At 35.8% G+C, this 18448-nt stretch overlaps 2 protein-coding genes across 2 annotated transcripts; both read left to right on the forward strand.

Annotated features, from left to right (window-relative positions):
• Nucleotides 1-5615: 5615 nt before the first annotated feature.
• On the forward strand, nt 5616-7581 carry LOC113287765 (uncharacterized GPI-anchored protein At4g28100-like). Its single transcript, XM_026536601.1, has 2 exons — nt 5616-6574; nt 7030-7581. The coding sequence occupies exons 1-2, from the start codon at nt 5837-5839 to the stop codon at nt 7366-7368; spliced, it is 1077 nt and encodes a 358-aa protein (XP_026392386.1). The 5' UTR covers nt 5616-5836; the 3' UTR covers nt 7369-7581.
• Nucleotides 7582-11192: 3611 nt separating this feature from the next.
• Nucleotides 11193-11915, forward strand: LOC113290857. The gene has a single exon (XM_026540446.1). The coding sequence runs from the start codon at nt 11193-11195 to the stop codon at nt 11913-11915; it is 723 nt and encodes a 240-aa protein (XP_026396231.1).
• Nucleotides 11916-18448: the final 6533 nt, after the last annotated feature.

Here is an 18448-nt window from a genome sequence, read left to right on the forward strand (position 1 = left end):
TAGATGATATGAGGGGCCAATCTGCCGCAATCATCTCGCAATTAGATGATATGAGCGACAACGTGCTGGACCGGCAATGCTGCAACTCATTGCGTCTGCCTACGTACCCTTCCCTACTCTAAAGGGATCAAGCACAGACCGTAGTTCATCCTCGAAGGGACAACAATTCAAACCATCTCATTTGCAAGGTCGTGGCCTAGCAAAAATGGTAATGACCTAGTCCGCATAGGCCGTTCCGTCATGATGCACAATGATTATGCATCATCGGGTCTGCGGCAGGGCATAGTGATGCTTAAGCATCAAATGCCCTCTTCTTAAGGCTACGCAACTATAAATGAGACTTAGGCATCATTTATACTCTTCTGTCTAAGCTATGAAGCTTACTTGGTACATAGTCCGCATATGCACCTTCAACCAACTACCCCTCCCTATAGATGTCTTAATGGAGTTTCTACAAGTTAGAAAAGGGGAGGAGATTGACATGCTTGCTTCACTATTCATCGCAATGATTGCGCAACACTCCTTTGGTCAGCCCTCTCTGGCCTGATGCATAATGATTGTGCACTACTCGTTCCGTCAGCCTTCTATGTCCTGATGCACAATGATTGCGCGCGATGATTGCGCGCGATGATTGCGCACAATGATAGCGCTGCAACTCAAGGCCACCTACCCAACTTTCCTAATTCATCATGATGATGCAACATTGGCTTCGGGCCAAACACATATTATTATGCAAGGGAAGCTTTAATGAAGCTTCAATCTCGGACCATGACGCATCTTTTAGCATTCTCCATGCTAAAAACACATGGTGTTACATATCTGGTTTTAAAATAAATAGAAACTGCCCCTTTATCAGTAATCTTCTCTTTGCAGATGAGTGCCTAATTTTTACAAAAGCTTCTATTTCTAATAGTAGGAATCTTCTAGCTGTGCTAGAAGAGTATGGAAAAACCTTGGCCAAATGATTAACTACTTTAAATCTAGTATTTTCTTTACTTCTCATATTCAGGGTAGGTTAGGGAGAGACATTATTGATATTCTGAAGGTGAAAATGATTAGATTAAATGATATATATTTAGGTGGCCCTTTATTTACTAACAAGTCTAAAATCCAATGCTTTGATAATTTGGCCGAGAACATGGGGAATAGGCTTAAGGGATGGAAAGGTGAATCTATGTCACCTCCTGGCAGAGAAGTTATGGCCAAATCTGTTCTAGAATCCCTTCATGTTTACACTATGTCCATTTTTATTCTTCATAAAACTACCATAAACAGAATCACTGGAATTATTAGAGATTTCTGGTGGGGGAAATTTGGTACTAATAAAGGCATATATAGTAAGGGTTGGAGAGGCTTATGTAAAAGCAAGGATAAAGGGGGGAATGGTATCAAAAAACTTGACTTAATGAACATCTCCCTTATTGCTAAGAATGGTTGGAGACTCTTCCACCAACCAAATTCTATTTTTACTAAAACTATGAAGGGGAAGTACTTCCCCAACACAAATCCGTTTCATTCCATCTGCAATGATGGATCCTCTTGGGCCTGAAAAGGTGTCCACAAGGGTCTTATGATTCTTAAAGAGTATAGTATCTGGCAAATATGCAATGGTAAATCTGTCCATATTTGGAAGGATAGATGTATTGTTGATTCTTTAGGAAACCCTCTAATACTAGAGAATTCTGAAAATAATAGTGATTTTAATCCGGTGAGTGACTTAATGACTGAAACTGGTTGGAATGTTGCTATTCTTACTAGTCTATTTGATTGGGAAATTTTTAACCAAATTCTCATGATAACTCCCAATAGAGAAACTTAGGACACCCTGAGATGAATTGATAACCCTCAGGGAACTTTCACCAACAAATCTTTATACAATTTATTGGATAAGAAGAACTCTCAACAGACTGATCACTTAGCTAAGAAAATTTGGAATATGCATGTCTCTCATATAATTAAATCTTTTAGCTGGAAGATGAAAAACAACATTCTTCCTTACAGTGCTCATCAAGCTAGATTTGCTAGACATATTGATACAATCTGTCTTTTATGCAAAGAGCATGCTGAAACTGGTGAACATGTTCTCATGAAGTGTAAATTTGCCAAGGTTGTATGGGCTCACTGCTCTATGAACCTTGACAATTCTAGCTCTAACTACAATAATCAAAATGATTGGTGTCTTAGCTGGTTTGACAGAAACAATGCTAGGACTCAGTGGGGAACTTGGGCTAAACTTTGTGCTACCATTTGCTGGTATATTTGGAAAGCCAGATGTGATCTAAATTTCAAAAAATTATCCCTTGCCCTAGGCAAACCAGCACCTTAATCTTAAGTCACTTAAATGAAACTAGCAACCTCTCCCTTGTTAGCAGCAATAGACTAACTCCTAGAAGCTCTGTTTCCATAGGCCAAACTCTCTCAAGGAAAGTTTCCTTTGCTTTTATGTCATTGCATGATCATGTTACATGCTTAACAGGAGTTGGTGTGTGTATTCTATCTCCTTCAGGTGAGACACTTGGCAGAACAACAAGAGGAATCAGAAGTCATGGAAAAGAAGAAGGTGACTGCACAACAGCTCAAGATGCTTTAGATCGGGCCTCTCAACTGAACTGCAAATCTTTCAATCTCCTATGAAGCAATCACTGCATCATGGAAGTTCTGAAGGGAAGCAAAAGAAACACCAGTTGGAGAACAAATGCCAGCATAGATAAACTTATTTCGTGTCTCAAAAACTTTGAAATTGTCTGTTGTAAAACTATTAAAGATAGCTCTATGCCTGACCTCCTAAAACTATCATCAATTGGAGGTAGATTTCAAAGTCCTCAATTGTGGGAGGCACCTTTACTTTCTCAGTACTGTCAGTAACTTTTTTCTTATCTGTAGAAAAAAAAACATACAAGAAATAACACTAGGTAACCAGAATCACAGTGACCCAAATCCCGTAGCCAGAGTCTGTTAATAGCACTGGGCCACAAATGGTAACAGTGATGGTGGGAGTAACACCCGCTCTCATATTGGAGAGCTGATTGATGAAATATGATCCAACTTAGTTGTTTTTTTTTAACTAACCTAGAAAAACCCTTTTCCAGAAAATGAGAAGTAAATAACTCAAAATTTATCCAAGTCTTTTAAAACTGGTGAACAAAAAACTCGCCGAAAACATCACAGAAATTTGCAATTGACCGGGAAAGATCTATATCTATCTTGGGGTAACACATTTATAATAGAAGGGCATCACCCATCTTGAAACATAAATTTATCAAATAAACTAACACAATCCATGAAAACACAGCTAAATGAAGGAGAAACTAAATTGATAACCCTAATTAATAAATATAAATCCCCTTTTCGCAAAGAAATCATGTAGTCGCAGGAAGTAACAACCTCTGATTACGGAAAAGACAGTTTTGCTAGTTGATGATGCAAAAATTTGTTTTTTTTCTTCAAAATCTTGTACCGGCCGGAAAAACTTAAGGTGAAGATTTTTGACGGCAACCTTAAGAACTCTCTTTCGTTGTTAATTTCAATGTAACCTGTTATAGGGGCGGCATTTTAATAGGACAAAAAGGGTCATTACATGATCATTCAAGGAGTCCCTTATAAAAAAAATTGGAAATGACAAATTAATCCTCATAATTGATAAACTAGTTTAATGATGATAATCAAGTTTAGTGTTAATGATTAATTTCACTTATATTAACTCAAAATCAAAACCAAAATCAGATTTTTAGAGTTTAAAAAAAAAGGTTTAGAGGAGAAGGTCAATCTCAATCAATTGAAGAAATTAACCAACAAAATGAAGAACCAGGACCTGAAAATGATCGGGGTATACTTCTAAATTAGTCCCCAACTAGCTTTTTGTTGCTCAAAGTTATCTAAAGTACGTAAAAAAATTCATTTTTTTTACATTTTCAGAGCTAATTACGGTTGGAATTTTACTCATAACCAACCGTAAATCGAAGTTACGGTTCGTTAAAGATGAACTACCAGCCGTAACTGGTTAAATTTGAAGAAACCCAATCGTAAAACCAGTTACGGTTGGTAACCAAATGCTCGATACCAACCGTAACTGAGTTACGGTTCGTAAACTAAAATGGTTACCAACCGTAACTGAAGAAAATTCTCAGATATAAGAACATACGGTTGGTAATTGAACTATTACCAACCGTAACAACATCAAAATATCCAGTTACGGTTCGTAATTGAGTTAAAATCAACTGTAACTCACATAAACCCAGAAACTTCAATTTCAATTTTCATCTAAAATCCTAATTTTTGATAGATATTAAACTTAAATCGAACAAAATAAACCAAATCGTAACTGGGTTTTCAAAACATACCTCATATAAGTCATTACACTACACTTGATTAATTTTCGAATCGTCGATTAATCGAAGATGATGAAATTTTGAGTTTTAATAGGAAAAGAGAAGAAGAAAGAAAACAAATTTTCAATTCAGCTTTGATTTAGGTTAAAAAATAAGGAAGGTAATCTAATTAATTTACACCCTTTATAGAACATCCCTAATCAAATAGAGTGACATTACTATCACACCGTCGCGCCTCCAATAAACCATGCCTCCCCTGTAATAGGTTACATTTCAATTCAAACTTCATAAAACAATAAAGGATTAGGTATTATTATTGAAAAAAGTGGGGTGTCCAATAATGCCGTCACCCACGACTACTGTCTATAGACAGATACCAAACCATAAACTTTTTGAGTCACAGAAAATGGTATGCTTAAAAAGGCTTAAACAGTGTAAAGTCAAAATAAAAACCTACGACCACTACTCACTAGTGTGTTGTTCTCGGAGGAAAAAAACCTACGACCAATACTTTCCCACCCTGTGCCTCTGTATACTAAAAACAAAACCATAAATAATTGCATTCTTATTTTTACAGTTCCCCATTCCAGTAAAAATGTTTGAAATTATGAGAAAGTTTCATCTTGCGCAGATCTCAAGGTTAAAAAATTATCCTTGTGTCAAGATCGAAAGTGCAACGGAAGAGTATGGGACCACGTGGAGTCTGATTTGTGAGAGTAGTGTGATCGTGTGGAGTCCGTCGACTATTCCGTAAAGTGAGAACTCCAGAAATTAGAGAGTGAACAGGTAAGCTAGCTTAGAAGAGGACAAAATATGAGACCAGGCTTTTCTTTATCACCCACCACTACCCTGCATAAAGTACACACATACAGACCCCATCAACAGACAATTGAAGCCCAAAGCAAAAATACTATTCAAAGGCAAAATCCAATTGCAAAAATGCTATTTTTGAGCTGGGGCCGGGAGGAATCTTGGCCGTATAATAAACTAAAAGCCTAAGACGTAACTTTCATTTTTACTGCTGGGAATATGTAACTTTCGCCTCCACAAAACTTGAAGCCTGTGACCATTCTAGGACAGTCCCCAATCCGTTCACCAACTTTCTCCAAAAACCTCTGTTTCTCATGGGAGATGAAATGAGAAACTAATCCGAGGCTTATTTGCCTTGTGAGCCCCAGCTACCTTTTTATAGTTAAAATAATAATAACATGACATTTAATAATTTTAAATAGTGTAAGTCTTTCTCCGTGACAGTGGTGCGCATCATGCTATATATTACCCACTCACTCCTTGTGTTGCATGTTTTCTTTCACTCTTATCACTCTCTGGTTAGTAGTAGTAGCCTAAACTCTATCCCTTTCAGAGTTCTTACTTTCCTTCCACCATATCTTTTCTGAAAAGTAAGATTCTCTTGAATCCTCCAATTTCCATCAAACTTCTTCTTTTCTACTCTATTTTCAAAAACCAGGATATTCAACAAAATCTTCTAAAACTGAAGAAAGAAGATAATGGAACTCAAACTCACTCATCACTTTCTTTTCATTTTCTTGATTCTCTTTTCTCTTTTCGTAGCTTCATCATTATCACAAACTGAAATACCTTCGTCTTTGACATCATCAGATGGTGATGATGATAATGATGGACATGAACAGCCATTGAAACCAGGAAACTACTCAGCATCGATGCCAACAAATACAGTACCAGCATTTCCAGTACAAACACAAACAAAGACATGTCATCTAGATCTTTCTGCTGAACTTTTTGGTGGTGTTAATGAAGCTTGTGGTCATAACTTGGATAGAAGTCGTTGTTGTCCTGTTTTAGCTGCTTGGTTATTTGCTGCTCATGCTAGATCAGCTTTACAGATTATTACTAATACTAATTCATCATCAAGATCACCATTTTCATCATCAGATCTTGATCCAATGATGCCTGATGATTCAACTAAATGTGTTAATTCACTCCAAACTTCACTTGAAAATCGTAATATTCATATTCCACAACCTAATTCTACTTGCGATGCTATTCTCTGTTTTTGTGGTATTCGTCTTCATCAAATTACTTCACTATCTTGTCCTGCTGCATTCAATCTTTCTTCGACCACAACAACGAATTCATCAGCTTCTCATCATAATGCTACTGGTACTACTTCTGCTATTCCTACTTCTGCTGTTAAGAATTTAGAACATAATTGTCTAAATTCTTCTTATGCTGGTTGTACTAGATGTCTCGGTGCTCTTCAAAAGGTATTTACTCGTTTCTGATTTTTCAATCATTTTTTTTCTAATAATTTTTATAACGTTGAATTACTTTAGCGAAATCGATTGAACTGTTGAAGAACAAGATAATGGGTGATGCTATAAATTGTTTTTAAAAATATAACAGTGGATTTGGTACAAGAATTATTGAGGCATTATTTTTAGGGTTTTTGCCTAGTGATAACGGGGTACAATGCGAGGTGTGAATGGCCGTTTTTATGGAGAAAAAAGACGAAAAAGTTTCATAAAAATCACCGGAAAAGAGTAAAACTTTGCCAATTTTTGAGATTCTGAGAACAACAGCAAGGATTTCATGGAGATTTTCCTTTTTATTTTCTTTTGCAAATTAGCTATTTCAGTGATCTTAATTTTGCTGAATACTTTTTGTTTATGATAATTACAATTTGTATTGTTAATGACGAAAATGGCCTTTGGTGGAACAGTTGACAGGAGAGAAGAACGCAACAAAAATAGGGACAGAAAGGGCAAATAAAATGTTCAGCAGAGATTGTAAGCTAATGGGATTGACATGGTTGCTTGCAAGAAACAAAACAGCGTATATACCAACAGTGTCAGCTGTATTACGCGCCATCATGTATAGTGCGCACCCACATGAATCTAAATGCAGTCCTGATCAAGAAAACATGCCCTTAGCCGTCGATTCTCTCCACTTTGACAAACATACATCTTCGTCGCTCTCTCCACCAGTGATTTCTGTTCCTCTCACTAGAATGTTATTTACCTTTTTTACCCTTTGTAGTTTTTATCTTTTACTGACTTAGAATCGACGGTTTTCCTATTTTGACCTATTCTGTCACTTGTCGGGTCACGTGATGGTAAATGACAAACCTAGAGTCCTTTTTCGTCTTTTTGTTACATACCCACCACTGTAAATTTTCAGGGTTTCTGTTTGTTTGTCACTTTTTTGGTATGGTTACTGAACTTGTTCTGATGTTAGAAAAAGGTACTATAAAAATTTCTCACTTTTCCTTTCAGTGTCTCGTTATCAAGTTGGTATGTGATTTTCAGTGGATGTGTATGGCTAATGTGACATACTAATCAGAATCATTTTAGCTCTATAATTGAAGATAGTGCTTAGATTAGAATTGTAGGGACTAGGAATTACTCAAGAAAAAGTTGAGAGATATAAAAGCAGTGATCACGAGTTGTAGGGGAACTTACGTGAGTGATAGAAATAAGATAGTATATGGTTATGTTAACGAGGTATTAGGATTTTGATTGGAGAGGGAATCTGTTGCGGTTGTAGTGGAGTGAGTTGTTAGTTTTTGGCTTTTCACTATCTGTCTGTCTCAACTTGATTTTCTCTTTTCTCTTGAGTCCTAGACTTGGGAATTATAAGCTGTAAGCATGTTGGTCGTATGCATGTTTGTTGTAGCGGGAAATAAGGGAATATCATTTACAATTCTGCATACAAACAAGCAGGAAATGAAAGTTCAATGAAGTGGGGACATTTTGATATTAACATAATCACATGTGAAGGATGTCATGAGAGAGAGAATTTGGGTAAAAATATTTGTCTTCCTACTAATTTAACACTTGAGCATAAGTTATGATATCCGCGAGTCAATATTATTAAATGAAGTACAAGCTGTATAGTATGGTGCTGAAATGGTACTCAAAAACATGTTACGTCTCTTAGATTGTGTGTCTTCGCTTTTCATTTCAAAGGAAAAACAAAATTAATTTAATGGAGAAAAGAAAAGCGGGTCACAATATAGCTGGAGGAACGGGAAGCGGAATACTCAAATACTTGGTTTGTTCATTTATATGTGATGTTTTAAACCAAAAAAAATTAGTAAGAAAATCAAAAGAAGAGAAGTAACCCGTTATAGGGGCGTCATGATTTATTAGAGGGGTGACATTCTAATGGGACCAAAAGGATCATTACATGATCATTCAAGATGTCCCTTGTCAAAAAAACTGGAAATGACAAATTAACCCTCATAATTGATAACCTAATTTAGTGATGATAATCAAGTTTAATATTAATGATTAATTTCATTTATATTAACTCAAAATCAAAACAAAATCAGATTTTAGAGTTTTAAAAAAAAAAGAAAATTGGAGATGGTAGAGAAGTTTTAACCCAAGGTGAAGGTCAATCTCAATCAATTGAAGAAATTAACCAACAAAGTGAAAACCCAATGTCTGAAAATGATCAGGTATACTTCTAAATTAGTCCCAACTAGCTTTTTGTTGCTCAAATACATAAAAAAAAATTCAATTTCTTACATTTTCAGAGCTAATTATGGTTGGCATTTTGCTCGTAACCAACCATAATTCATAGTTACGGTTCGTAAAAGATGAACTACCAACCGTAACTGGTTAAATTTGGGGAAAACCCAATTGTAAAACCAGTTACGGTTTACTAAATACTCGATACGAACCGTAACTCAGTTACGATTGGTAACCAAATGCTCGACACCAACCGTAACTGAGTTACGGTTGGTAACCAAATGCTCGATACCAACGGTAACTGAAGAAAATTCTCAGATATAAGAACATACGGTTGGTAATTGAACTATTACCAACCGTAACAACATCAAATTCTCCAGTTACGGTTCGTAATAGAGTTAAAATCAACCGTAACTCACATAAACCCAGAAATTTGAATTTCAATTTTCACCTAAAACCCTAATTTCTGATAGAAATTAAACTTAAATCGAATAAAGTAAACTAAACCCTAACTTGGTTTTTCATAACATATCTCATATAAGTCATTATACTTGATTAATTTTCGAATCGCTGATTAATCGAAGATGATGAAAATTTTGAGTTTTAATGGAGGTTACGGTTGATGGGAGGAGAAGAGAAGAAGAAAGAAAACAGATTTTCAATGATTTAGGTTAAAACATGGGGAAGGTGATCTAGACAATTTACAAAACCATTTGGACACCTCCTAACCAACCAGAAGGCCACTATTATCACATTGTCGTCCCTCTAATAAACCATGACGTCCCTATAACAAGATAGGGAGAGAAAGGATAACGGGTCCGAGAGGAATTGAGGTTGATTAGTAAAACTGTAGGAACCAGAAATGGTTTTGGCGTGAGGAAATAATCTAAAAGAGTGGTCTGAAGACTCTGAACAGGGAGCTCATTCAGTGAGTAATTCCTATATTTTCTTGGAAACCTGATCTACGAAATTTCTATAAAAGTTGAGCAAAGGAAAGGAGGGTGAAGGGCAAAAGATGCATACCGATAATATACCATGCATACACCACCTATCCACAACCTTTCTGGGACTATTTTATAGTTTTATTCAATATGTGGCATTCAACAATAATTGTACTTGATTTCCTTGTGGATTTCATTCAAAATTTTTTTACAACGATGCTACACAAACCGAAGTTTACACTTAGTTTTTACCCGAATGGAAACTGAACAGATAGCACGTTGCATTTTCAGCATTGGGATTAGTATGGGCAAGAGCGAACCCCAACAATTGTCTCTGTTGGTGGGGATTTCAGTGAAAAAACCGAAGTGAATATAGACTTACTCAAGAGTTTACGACCCCAAGACCTAAGGTGTGGATCTCCTCTAGCGATTAGGTTTAGGAAAAAAAAAACAGACGACGCAGTTCCCTCTCAGCGCAGAATTATCCCGTTTCATTTGTGTATTTTCCAGTTCTCAGTTAGATTTCATAGTTTGTTAGGATTTATTTTAGATTTTTTTTAATGTTTTTCTCTTGCTTTACAACAAGGTTTCTGCCCTTTAATGGTGCTTGTTGTCTACCCTTCAACGGTGCTTGTTATCTTCCTTTTAATAGTGCGGTTTTATTCTTTTCAGAGCAATTCTTCTTCAGTTTAATGACTGGGTTTGGTTAGGGTTGGATTTTCAGTTTACATGCGAAGAAATATGACGGCTGAAAGGTTTATCTCTAAGGACAACAATATGAGATTATCAGTATTTTGATTTAAGAGTACTTCTTGTTGTAGAAGACAACAACAATCAAACAAAATGGTTGACTTATGTGTCCGAAACCATTCCTTCTCCGATTCAATCGACTTTGTTCTCGTACATGTATTTGATCTACACTGTAATGGTGGTGCCCTTAACTTCATAGAGTTTGTTCTTAAACTTTCTATCTTTGGTAGTTACACATGTGTGTTGTACATGTGTAATCTGATCTGCTTTGACCACTGCTGTCTCTACACGTGTACAATGTAGATTGGTCACAGAATTTTCCTTTACAGCTTTTGTCTATATAACTGTAATGTCAGAATACTGTCCTGTATATCTTCATTTCATTTCACTATCCATTATGGTACCGAGAGCATGTTAAGCTTTTAGCTTTTTTGATCCTCTAATGGTGATTTTTTTTCTCTTTATCAAAACTCTGTAATTCTTTGTCTAGTTTTCTGATTCTGTACAACCGAGGCTTTGGTGAAGATCTCTTCTCACCGTATTTATTATCTTTCGATTCTTGAAATTCTTTTCATATCTACTTTTATTTTCGATCTTTCCATTAGTTTTTCATCAAGATTCATTCACATATCTTGATCAATTTGTTTCTCATCATCATCAATTTCTTGATTTCTATCTCTCTGTGTTTTCAGTTTTACCGCAAATCTTGATTTCATACAATGGATCAACGACCTAATATTCGTATTTCCACACTTCTGCTCAATATTATTGCTAATAGCATTCCTTTAAAGCTTAAGGATGATACTTTAATCACCTGGAAAGCTTTATTGTTACCTTTTTTTAAGAAATTGCAGGTTGAAAAGTTCATCGATGGATCTTTTCCATGTCCTGATCAAGGTAACACAAGAGCTCAACTAGCTGAATATCAAGATTGGATTGCAGAAGATACTATTATTCTTCTATGGATACAATCAACAATATCTGACTCTGTAATTAGTTATGTTGCTGGTGCTGATACATCTAGAGGATTATGGCTTAGCATTCAAGAACGATTTTCTCACACTTCAGCAACTCATGTAATTCAACTTCGTACCAAGCTTCAATATCTCAAGATGAATAGTTCTGTATTAAAATATCTTATGGAGATCAAAAACATTCAAGATCAACTTGCAGCTGCAGGATCTCAGATTTCAGATACTGAAATGGTGGGAACTATCTTATCAGGCTTGCCTCTAGAATATAATTATTTTGCTACTTCTATTCGAATTCGTAATCCTCCAGTATTTAGCAAGGAATTGTTCAATTTGCTTATGAATGAAGAAATTGTTGTCAACAACACTAAAACTGATTATGGGGCCAAAGCCTTTGCTGCTCAGCAATATCAGCAGTACCGACCTAATTCTAGTTATCCTCCTAGACCTTCATACTCCAACTCAGGATAATATAGAGGTGCTTCAAGAGGTCGTGGTGGCAGACATCCAAATCCCAATTTCTTCTCCATACCTTCTTATGGAGGAGGTATTACTCCTGAAATTGAGCCCTGTCAAATATGTAAAGGCAAGAATCATGATGCTACTGAGTGTCATCAAAGACTTAATTTCTTATATCAACGCAAGCCTCCACCAGCAAATCTTCAAGCCATGTTAGTAGCTGCAGATATTTTTGATGATTCTCCCTGGTATGCAGAGAGTGGAGCTAACAACCACATTACTTCTAATGATGCTAGTCTCACACACTCTTTTCCATATGATGGTGCTGAGATGATTTCAACAGCTAGTGGCCAAGGTATGCACATCTCTCATATTGGCCACTCCTTAAAACATGTGGATTATCAATCCTTTACTCTAAGTAATGTTTTAGTTGTTCCAAAAGCTTCTCAAAATCTCTTGTCTGTTCACAAATTTACCACAGATAACCATTGTTCATTAACTTTTGATTCTTTTGGATTTTATGTGAAGGACTTGACCTCTCAGAGGATTCTTTTGCAAGGGCCACATAAAAATGGTCTTTATCCTATTCAATTTACTTCACACAATGCTCCTGCTGCATACTCCATTACTCTCATCACCAATGACATCCTACACAAAAGACTTGGACATCCATCATTTCAAACCTTACAAAGACTCTGTCATCATTTACAACTGCCAAAAGTTTCTAGTAAACCTTTATTTTGTAATGATTGGAAACTGGGAAGAACGCATAAACTTCCATTTACTCTCTCTAGTACTTTAGATACTCAGCCTTTAGAGCTCCTTCATATGGACTTATGGGGTCCCTGTCATGTTAGTTCTATTTATCGCTCATACTACTATGTTAATATTGTACATGAATACTCAAAATATTGTTGGATCTTTCCACTAGTTAATAAATCTGATTTCAGGCAAGTTTTCATTAATTTTGTCACTCAAATTGAAAACTTACTATCTTTGTCTGTCAAATGTGCTAGAACTGACAATGGTGGTGAATTCACTAGCAATCTTCTTAAAGACTTTCTTATTCAAAAAGGAATTCTTCATGATTTTTGTTGCCCAAATACCCCTGAGCAAAATGGTGTTGCTGAGGTAAAACACAAACATATTTTGGATATTGGCAGAACTCTTTGATTCAATCTGGTCTCCCTGCAAATTTTTGGGTTGAGGCATTTCAAACTGCCAATTATCTAATTAACAGATTACCAGCAAAAGCTTTAAACTTTGCGTCTCCTTTTGAATTCCTATTTCATAAGTCTCCCAATTATGATTTTTAAAAGTCTTTGGTTGCTCTTGTTTTCCATGGCTGAAGCCATATACATCCAATAAGTTACAGCCTAGAAGCAAACATTGTGTTTTTCTAGGCTATAGTCTTTACCACAAAGGTTATAGGTGCTATGATTTCACAACTGGTAAAGTCTATATTTCTAGACATGTCTTGTTCAATGAGTCTAGTTTTCCTTTCAAAACATTTTCCTCACTTACTCCTTCTGCTACTGTCCAAGCAATCATTCCTCATTCAGATGTTTCTAATGCTCCTACACTCACTGAGTCTGCTACTCCTACTACTCCTGCGGCATCTATAATTACTCCATCATCGCCAGTCATTCCCCAAAATGATCATTCCATGATTACTAGGGCAAAGAGAGGTGTGTTTAAACCTAAAACTATGTTTTCCACTAAAAATTTCTTGCCCGCAGCTTTCTTAAGTGATAAGGCTTCTCCAGTTCTAACTTGTTTTTCTCAATCCATAAAGAGTCCAAAGTGGAAGGTGGCCCTGTTTCAGAAACAAGATGATTTAATCAATCCTGGCACTTGGTCTTATGTGCCTGCCTCTCCTGAGCAAAATATAGTTGGATGCAAGTGGGTCTTTAGGATCAAATACAATGCATATGGATCACTAGACAAGCATAAAACAAGGCTAGTGGCAAAGGGATTTCATCAACAACCAGGTCTTGACTTCACAGAAACCTTTAGTCCTGTTTCCAAGCCAACCACTGTGAGAATTGTTCTTGCTCTAGAAGTTCAGTACAACTGGTCCATTACTCAACTTGATATAAGTAATACCTTTCTTCATGGGATATACAAGAACAGGTATTTATGGCTCAACCACCTGGCTTTATCAGTCATAAATATCCCAACCATGTTTGTATTCTTCATAAGTCTATCTATGGAATCAAGCAAGCACCCAGAGCATGGTATGCTAAACTTGCTCAAGCTCTTATTTATCCTGGCCTTGTTACTTCCTATGCTGATACATCTTTATTCATCCACAAAGTTGGTTCTTTTATCACTATTGTCCTAGTTTATGTGGATGATATATTGCTTACTGGTAACAATCCAAATCATTTGAAAAACATTGTCACTCAACTACAAAGCAAGTTTTCCTATCAAAGATTTAGGCAATGTTCACTACTTCTTGGGGTTGGAAGATAAGAGAACAGCCTCAGCTCTGCATCTATCTCAGTCAAAGTACGCACTTGACCTACTGAAGAAGACTAATATGACTGGTGCCAAAGCATGCTCTTCCCCAGCCTCAGCTACTGTAAAACTAAGCAAATCAGATGGAACTCCACTTCCTGATCCTTCAGAATACAGGTCAATTGTTGGTTCTCTTCAGTATTTGACATGGACTAGACCTGACATCTGCTATGTTGTCAATCAAGTCTGTAAATTTATGCAGAATCCCACTACAACTCACTTTGAAGCAGTCAAAAGAATTCTGAGATATGTCAAAGGTACAATTGAGTATGGCATTCACTTCACAAAGGGTTCTTCCTTCTTACGAGGTTTTTCCGATGCTGACTGGGCTGGTAGTATTGATGACAGAAGGTCAACTGGTGGCTACTGCATTTTTCTGGGTAATAATCCTATTTTTTGGTCATCTAGAAAACAAAGTACAGTTGCTAGATCCAGCACTGAGGCAGAATATAGGACTCTGGCTCATAGTGCTGCAGAACTTGTTTGGGTTTGCTTTCTCCTTAATGATCTGCATTTTCCCCTACCAGCTATTCCCAGGTTGGATTGTGACAATATTAGCTCAATCTCCTTAGCATCTAATCATATTCAACATAGTAAGATGAAGCATGTTTCTCTGGACTATCATTTTATCAGAGAACTAGTACAATCTAAAGCTTTGGATGTTTTTTATGTTAACACACTTGAGCAGGTGGCTGATATCTTCACCAAAGCTCTTCATGGTCGCAGATTCAGCTATCTCAGAGACAAACTGCAAGTTCATACATCTGCACTTCAGTTTGAGGGGGGGGGGGGGGTAATGGTGGTGCCCTTAACTTCATAGAGTCTGTTCTTAAACTTTCTATCTTTGGTAGTTACACATGTGTGTTGTACATGTGTAATCTGATCTGGTTTGACCACTGCTGTCTCTACATGTGTACAATTTAGATTGGTCACAGAGTTTTCCTTTACAGCTTTTGTCTATATAACTGTAATGTCAGAGTACTGTCCTGCATTGAATTCTGTTATTCATTTCATTTCACTTTCCATTACACTGATGTTTCTTTTTTTTCCCTTATTGGAACCTTTGGTCTTGTTCTCTTACTATATACTTTTTATTTTGGTTTCTTGATGTTCTTGATGATGTAACCTTATTTCGCCATTAATGGAATGAATTCTCCGTTATTGAAAAAAAAAAAGGTGTAGATTGTGTACACTCAATGGTCTACACTTGGACTAACAAAAAATGGTCTGAGTTAGAAGATGATGATTAATTCTTTCGAAAAAAAAGTTAGTGGTTACCGTTAGTAATGAAGGGATAAAAAACTTTGCTTAGATGCAAGATACCTGACAACATTAGACTGGTCGAGTTGTACTGGATTTTCTTGTGGCAATTGCTATTTGAAAAATATTTGTCAGTATTTGTTGTTTTTGTCAATAGATGAGTTTATTTATGGTTATCAATAAAGTCCATAAGAGAAAACAAAAGGATGTGATTATGGGTGTTGGGGCTTTGAACTGTAAAATCTATGGGTTTGTCATTTGGGAGTTCATCAAAGATATGATTTATATGAAAGTTGCATGAAATGAATATGTCATGTTGTCTTGACAAATTGGTATTGTAAGAGAATATGGATAGCCGTTTGTAGAGCCGCATTGCATCTTGGATAGGAACTGGAACTGGTGAGATGTATTCTGTTGAGGATTTTGAAGGTGGTAATTCTTCAATATTTCTTTCCACAAAAAAAAGATAATTTTTTTTGGTGGATATGGGAAAGTCTAAGGAAAGTTGGTATTGGGAAGATAGTTTGTCTGGTTGATATTCTGGTTTAAGCATTCGAATCCAGAGGCAGTTATCTAGGATCCGATTTTGTGTGTGACCATATGATATTATTAGGTTGTTCATCCATAGGAATGTGGATGTTTATAATTCTTAATGTCGTCGAGGGGAAAATGGGCTAAATTCTCATGAACCTATGTTGTGATATTGGATCAATTGGTTCCGCCACTATTTGAAAAGTATCGTACTTGTTATATTTGGTGGTGTGGCTTGAGGGATCCAACATTCCATGATAGGGGGTTGTTTTTCCGTTTCCAATTTGGTGGAAGATATGTTGTTTGTAATAGGTATAAGAGAGTTCAATTGTTTCCATTGTGAGTTTGCTTTTGAGTATGTGCATAAATTTTGGGAAAATACTGGTTGTTATTTTAGGTATTTTTCTCAACATAAGCTGTCCGAGATGGAGTCTGGTTGATCATGAAATGTCCAAGATTGTTCTTATTATGTTTCTCACTGTTTCGAATTCCTAACTTGAGTTTTTGATTTGGTTAATTTATCGCACCTAAATGGGTGTAGTTTTCTGATATATGAATCATGATATATAAAAAGTTTCTACAAATTCGGTTTAGCTTGTTATGGATATTGATAGGAAGATGTTGTATTTGCATTAAGTGATTAAAAGTTGGCATGAGTGAGGATTTGATTAGTACTAACCTGCATGTTGGAGTTATGCATGTAGTCATCCAGACTTTAGCTTGATGAACAAGTCTTTAAAGTAAGGAATAAAAAGGTGAGTGCTAGATCTTCCGTGTTGTGATTAGATGCCTAGTTAAATATGAGGAATTATATTGGTTGAATGTGAGCATTAGATCTCCCATATTTTAAAGGATATGTTGATCCCTTTGACGTTGTTTGAATTTTCCAGGTTTGCTAGGTTAGCGGAAGAATCTCTGTGTAAATAATGAATACACTATGGAGAAAACGGATCACCTTGTCTTATGAGATTTTGTCATTCTAGCATTATCCACGAACATGCCCTATTCTTTGCTAATTTTCCTAGTTTATCTTTTAATATATTTGTACTTAAATTTGGTAATTAAGTGATCCATCAATCTTGTTGATAAGATTTAACATTTTCAATGCTAGTTTTTTCACATATAAATAATTAATTCTTTTGTAGAATAATCTTGTAAATGAAAATGATATACTTCTCGTAGAAAAATAAACACGTTGCAAGATGAATAATTTCACCCTTTAATAAATATATTTTCAACCACTCAAAATCAAAACGGTAGATAATAAAGTTATATTTAGAGATATTTTGTAAATAGGTAGTATGTTTAATGCCTAATTAGGGCCTGGGGCGTAGAAGATGCAGTTGATGTGTTAGGGTCGTAGACTGACTTTAACCGTTAGAAAAATGTAAGCTGGATTTTTATATTTTACCACATACCCTGACCTTTAGTTCGACTGACATTGAGTTTTCAAATAAATTAAAACTATTATATTTTCTTCCATCTTCCTAATGAATTACTCCATAGACTAGGTAGTGATTAAAAAAAAACAACAACAACAATTTCGAAACCTCTCTTTATCATCTCGATCAACTTTTAGCGTAATACACATATGCTTTAACTGAAAAATTCAGTATAACTAAATACATCACATGTTGGGTAGGCCATACAAAGAGCTAAAAAATACATCATCTTTGTTCAATGACCCAAGTTGTTCGCACGACAAGCAATGGGTATGATGGATCGTGTGATGGTTCTCTATGGATAATTGTCATAGCTAAAGGATATGTTCAGGATAAAGAAATGGGTACAAATTTGTAAGACATATATCAAGAGTTTTTGCTAGTTTAAAGAAAGTTATAAACCCAAGATTACAACCAAGATGTGCAATGTTGCCATTGATTTTAGGTGATGATGATTGGCTATGAATAAGTGAGGGAGTTTGCTCTCTCTTCTCTGCAAAGTAGGCGACTGACTGAGTTAAACCAATTTTCGAATTTTTCAATTCCCTCCCATCTAGATGCTACAGTGAAATCATTTCTAACTCTTTATTTGTTTCTTTTTCTATGTTTCCTCTTATCCTTTATATTTGATTTCACAGATTTGCTCGTTTTTACAACAAATCTAATTAGAAAGCCTTTTGTGTTCAAAGTTGAAATGTCTAACTAAAACTCTTTTCTTCACTTTGTGTTTACAAATTGTTTGTCCAAAAATGGCGTTGGCCTGTATCAAGTGTTGATTATTGCGTTTGTTGT

This window comes from Papaver somniferum, chromosome 6 (genome assembly GCF_003573695.1).
Source record: "Papaver somniferum cultivar HN1 chromosome 6, ASM357369v1, whole genome shotgun sequence".
In the NCBI taxonomy this organism is placed as follows: domain Eukaryota; kingdom Viridiplantae; phylum Streptophyta; class Magnoliopsida; order Ranunculales; family Papaveraceae; genus Papaver; species Papaver somniferum.

What these genes read in the sequence shown, in the direction of transcription:
- LOC113290857 (XM_026540446.1), top strand. Translation starts at nt 11,193, where the DNA reads ATGGATCAACGACCTAATATTCGTATTTCCACACTTCTGCTCAATATT.
- LOC113287765 (XM_026536601.1), top strand. Translation starts at nt 5,837, where the DNA reads ATGGAACTCAAACTCACTCATCACTTTCTTTTCATTTTCTTGATTCTC. An exon ending in GTCTCGGTGCTCTTCAAAAG is followed by an intron (nt 6,575 to 7,029) that starts GTATTTACTCGT and finishes TTGGTGGAACAG; the next exon opens with TTGACAGGAGAGAAGAACGC.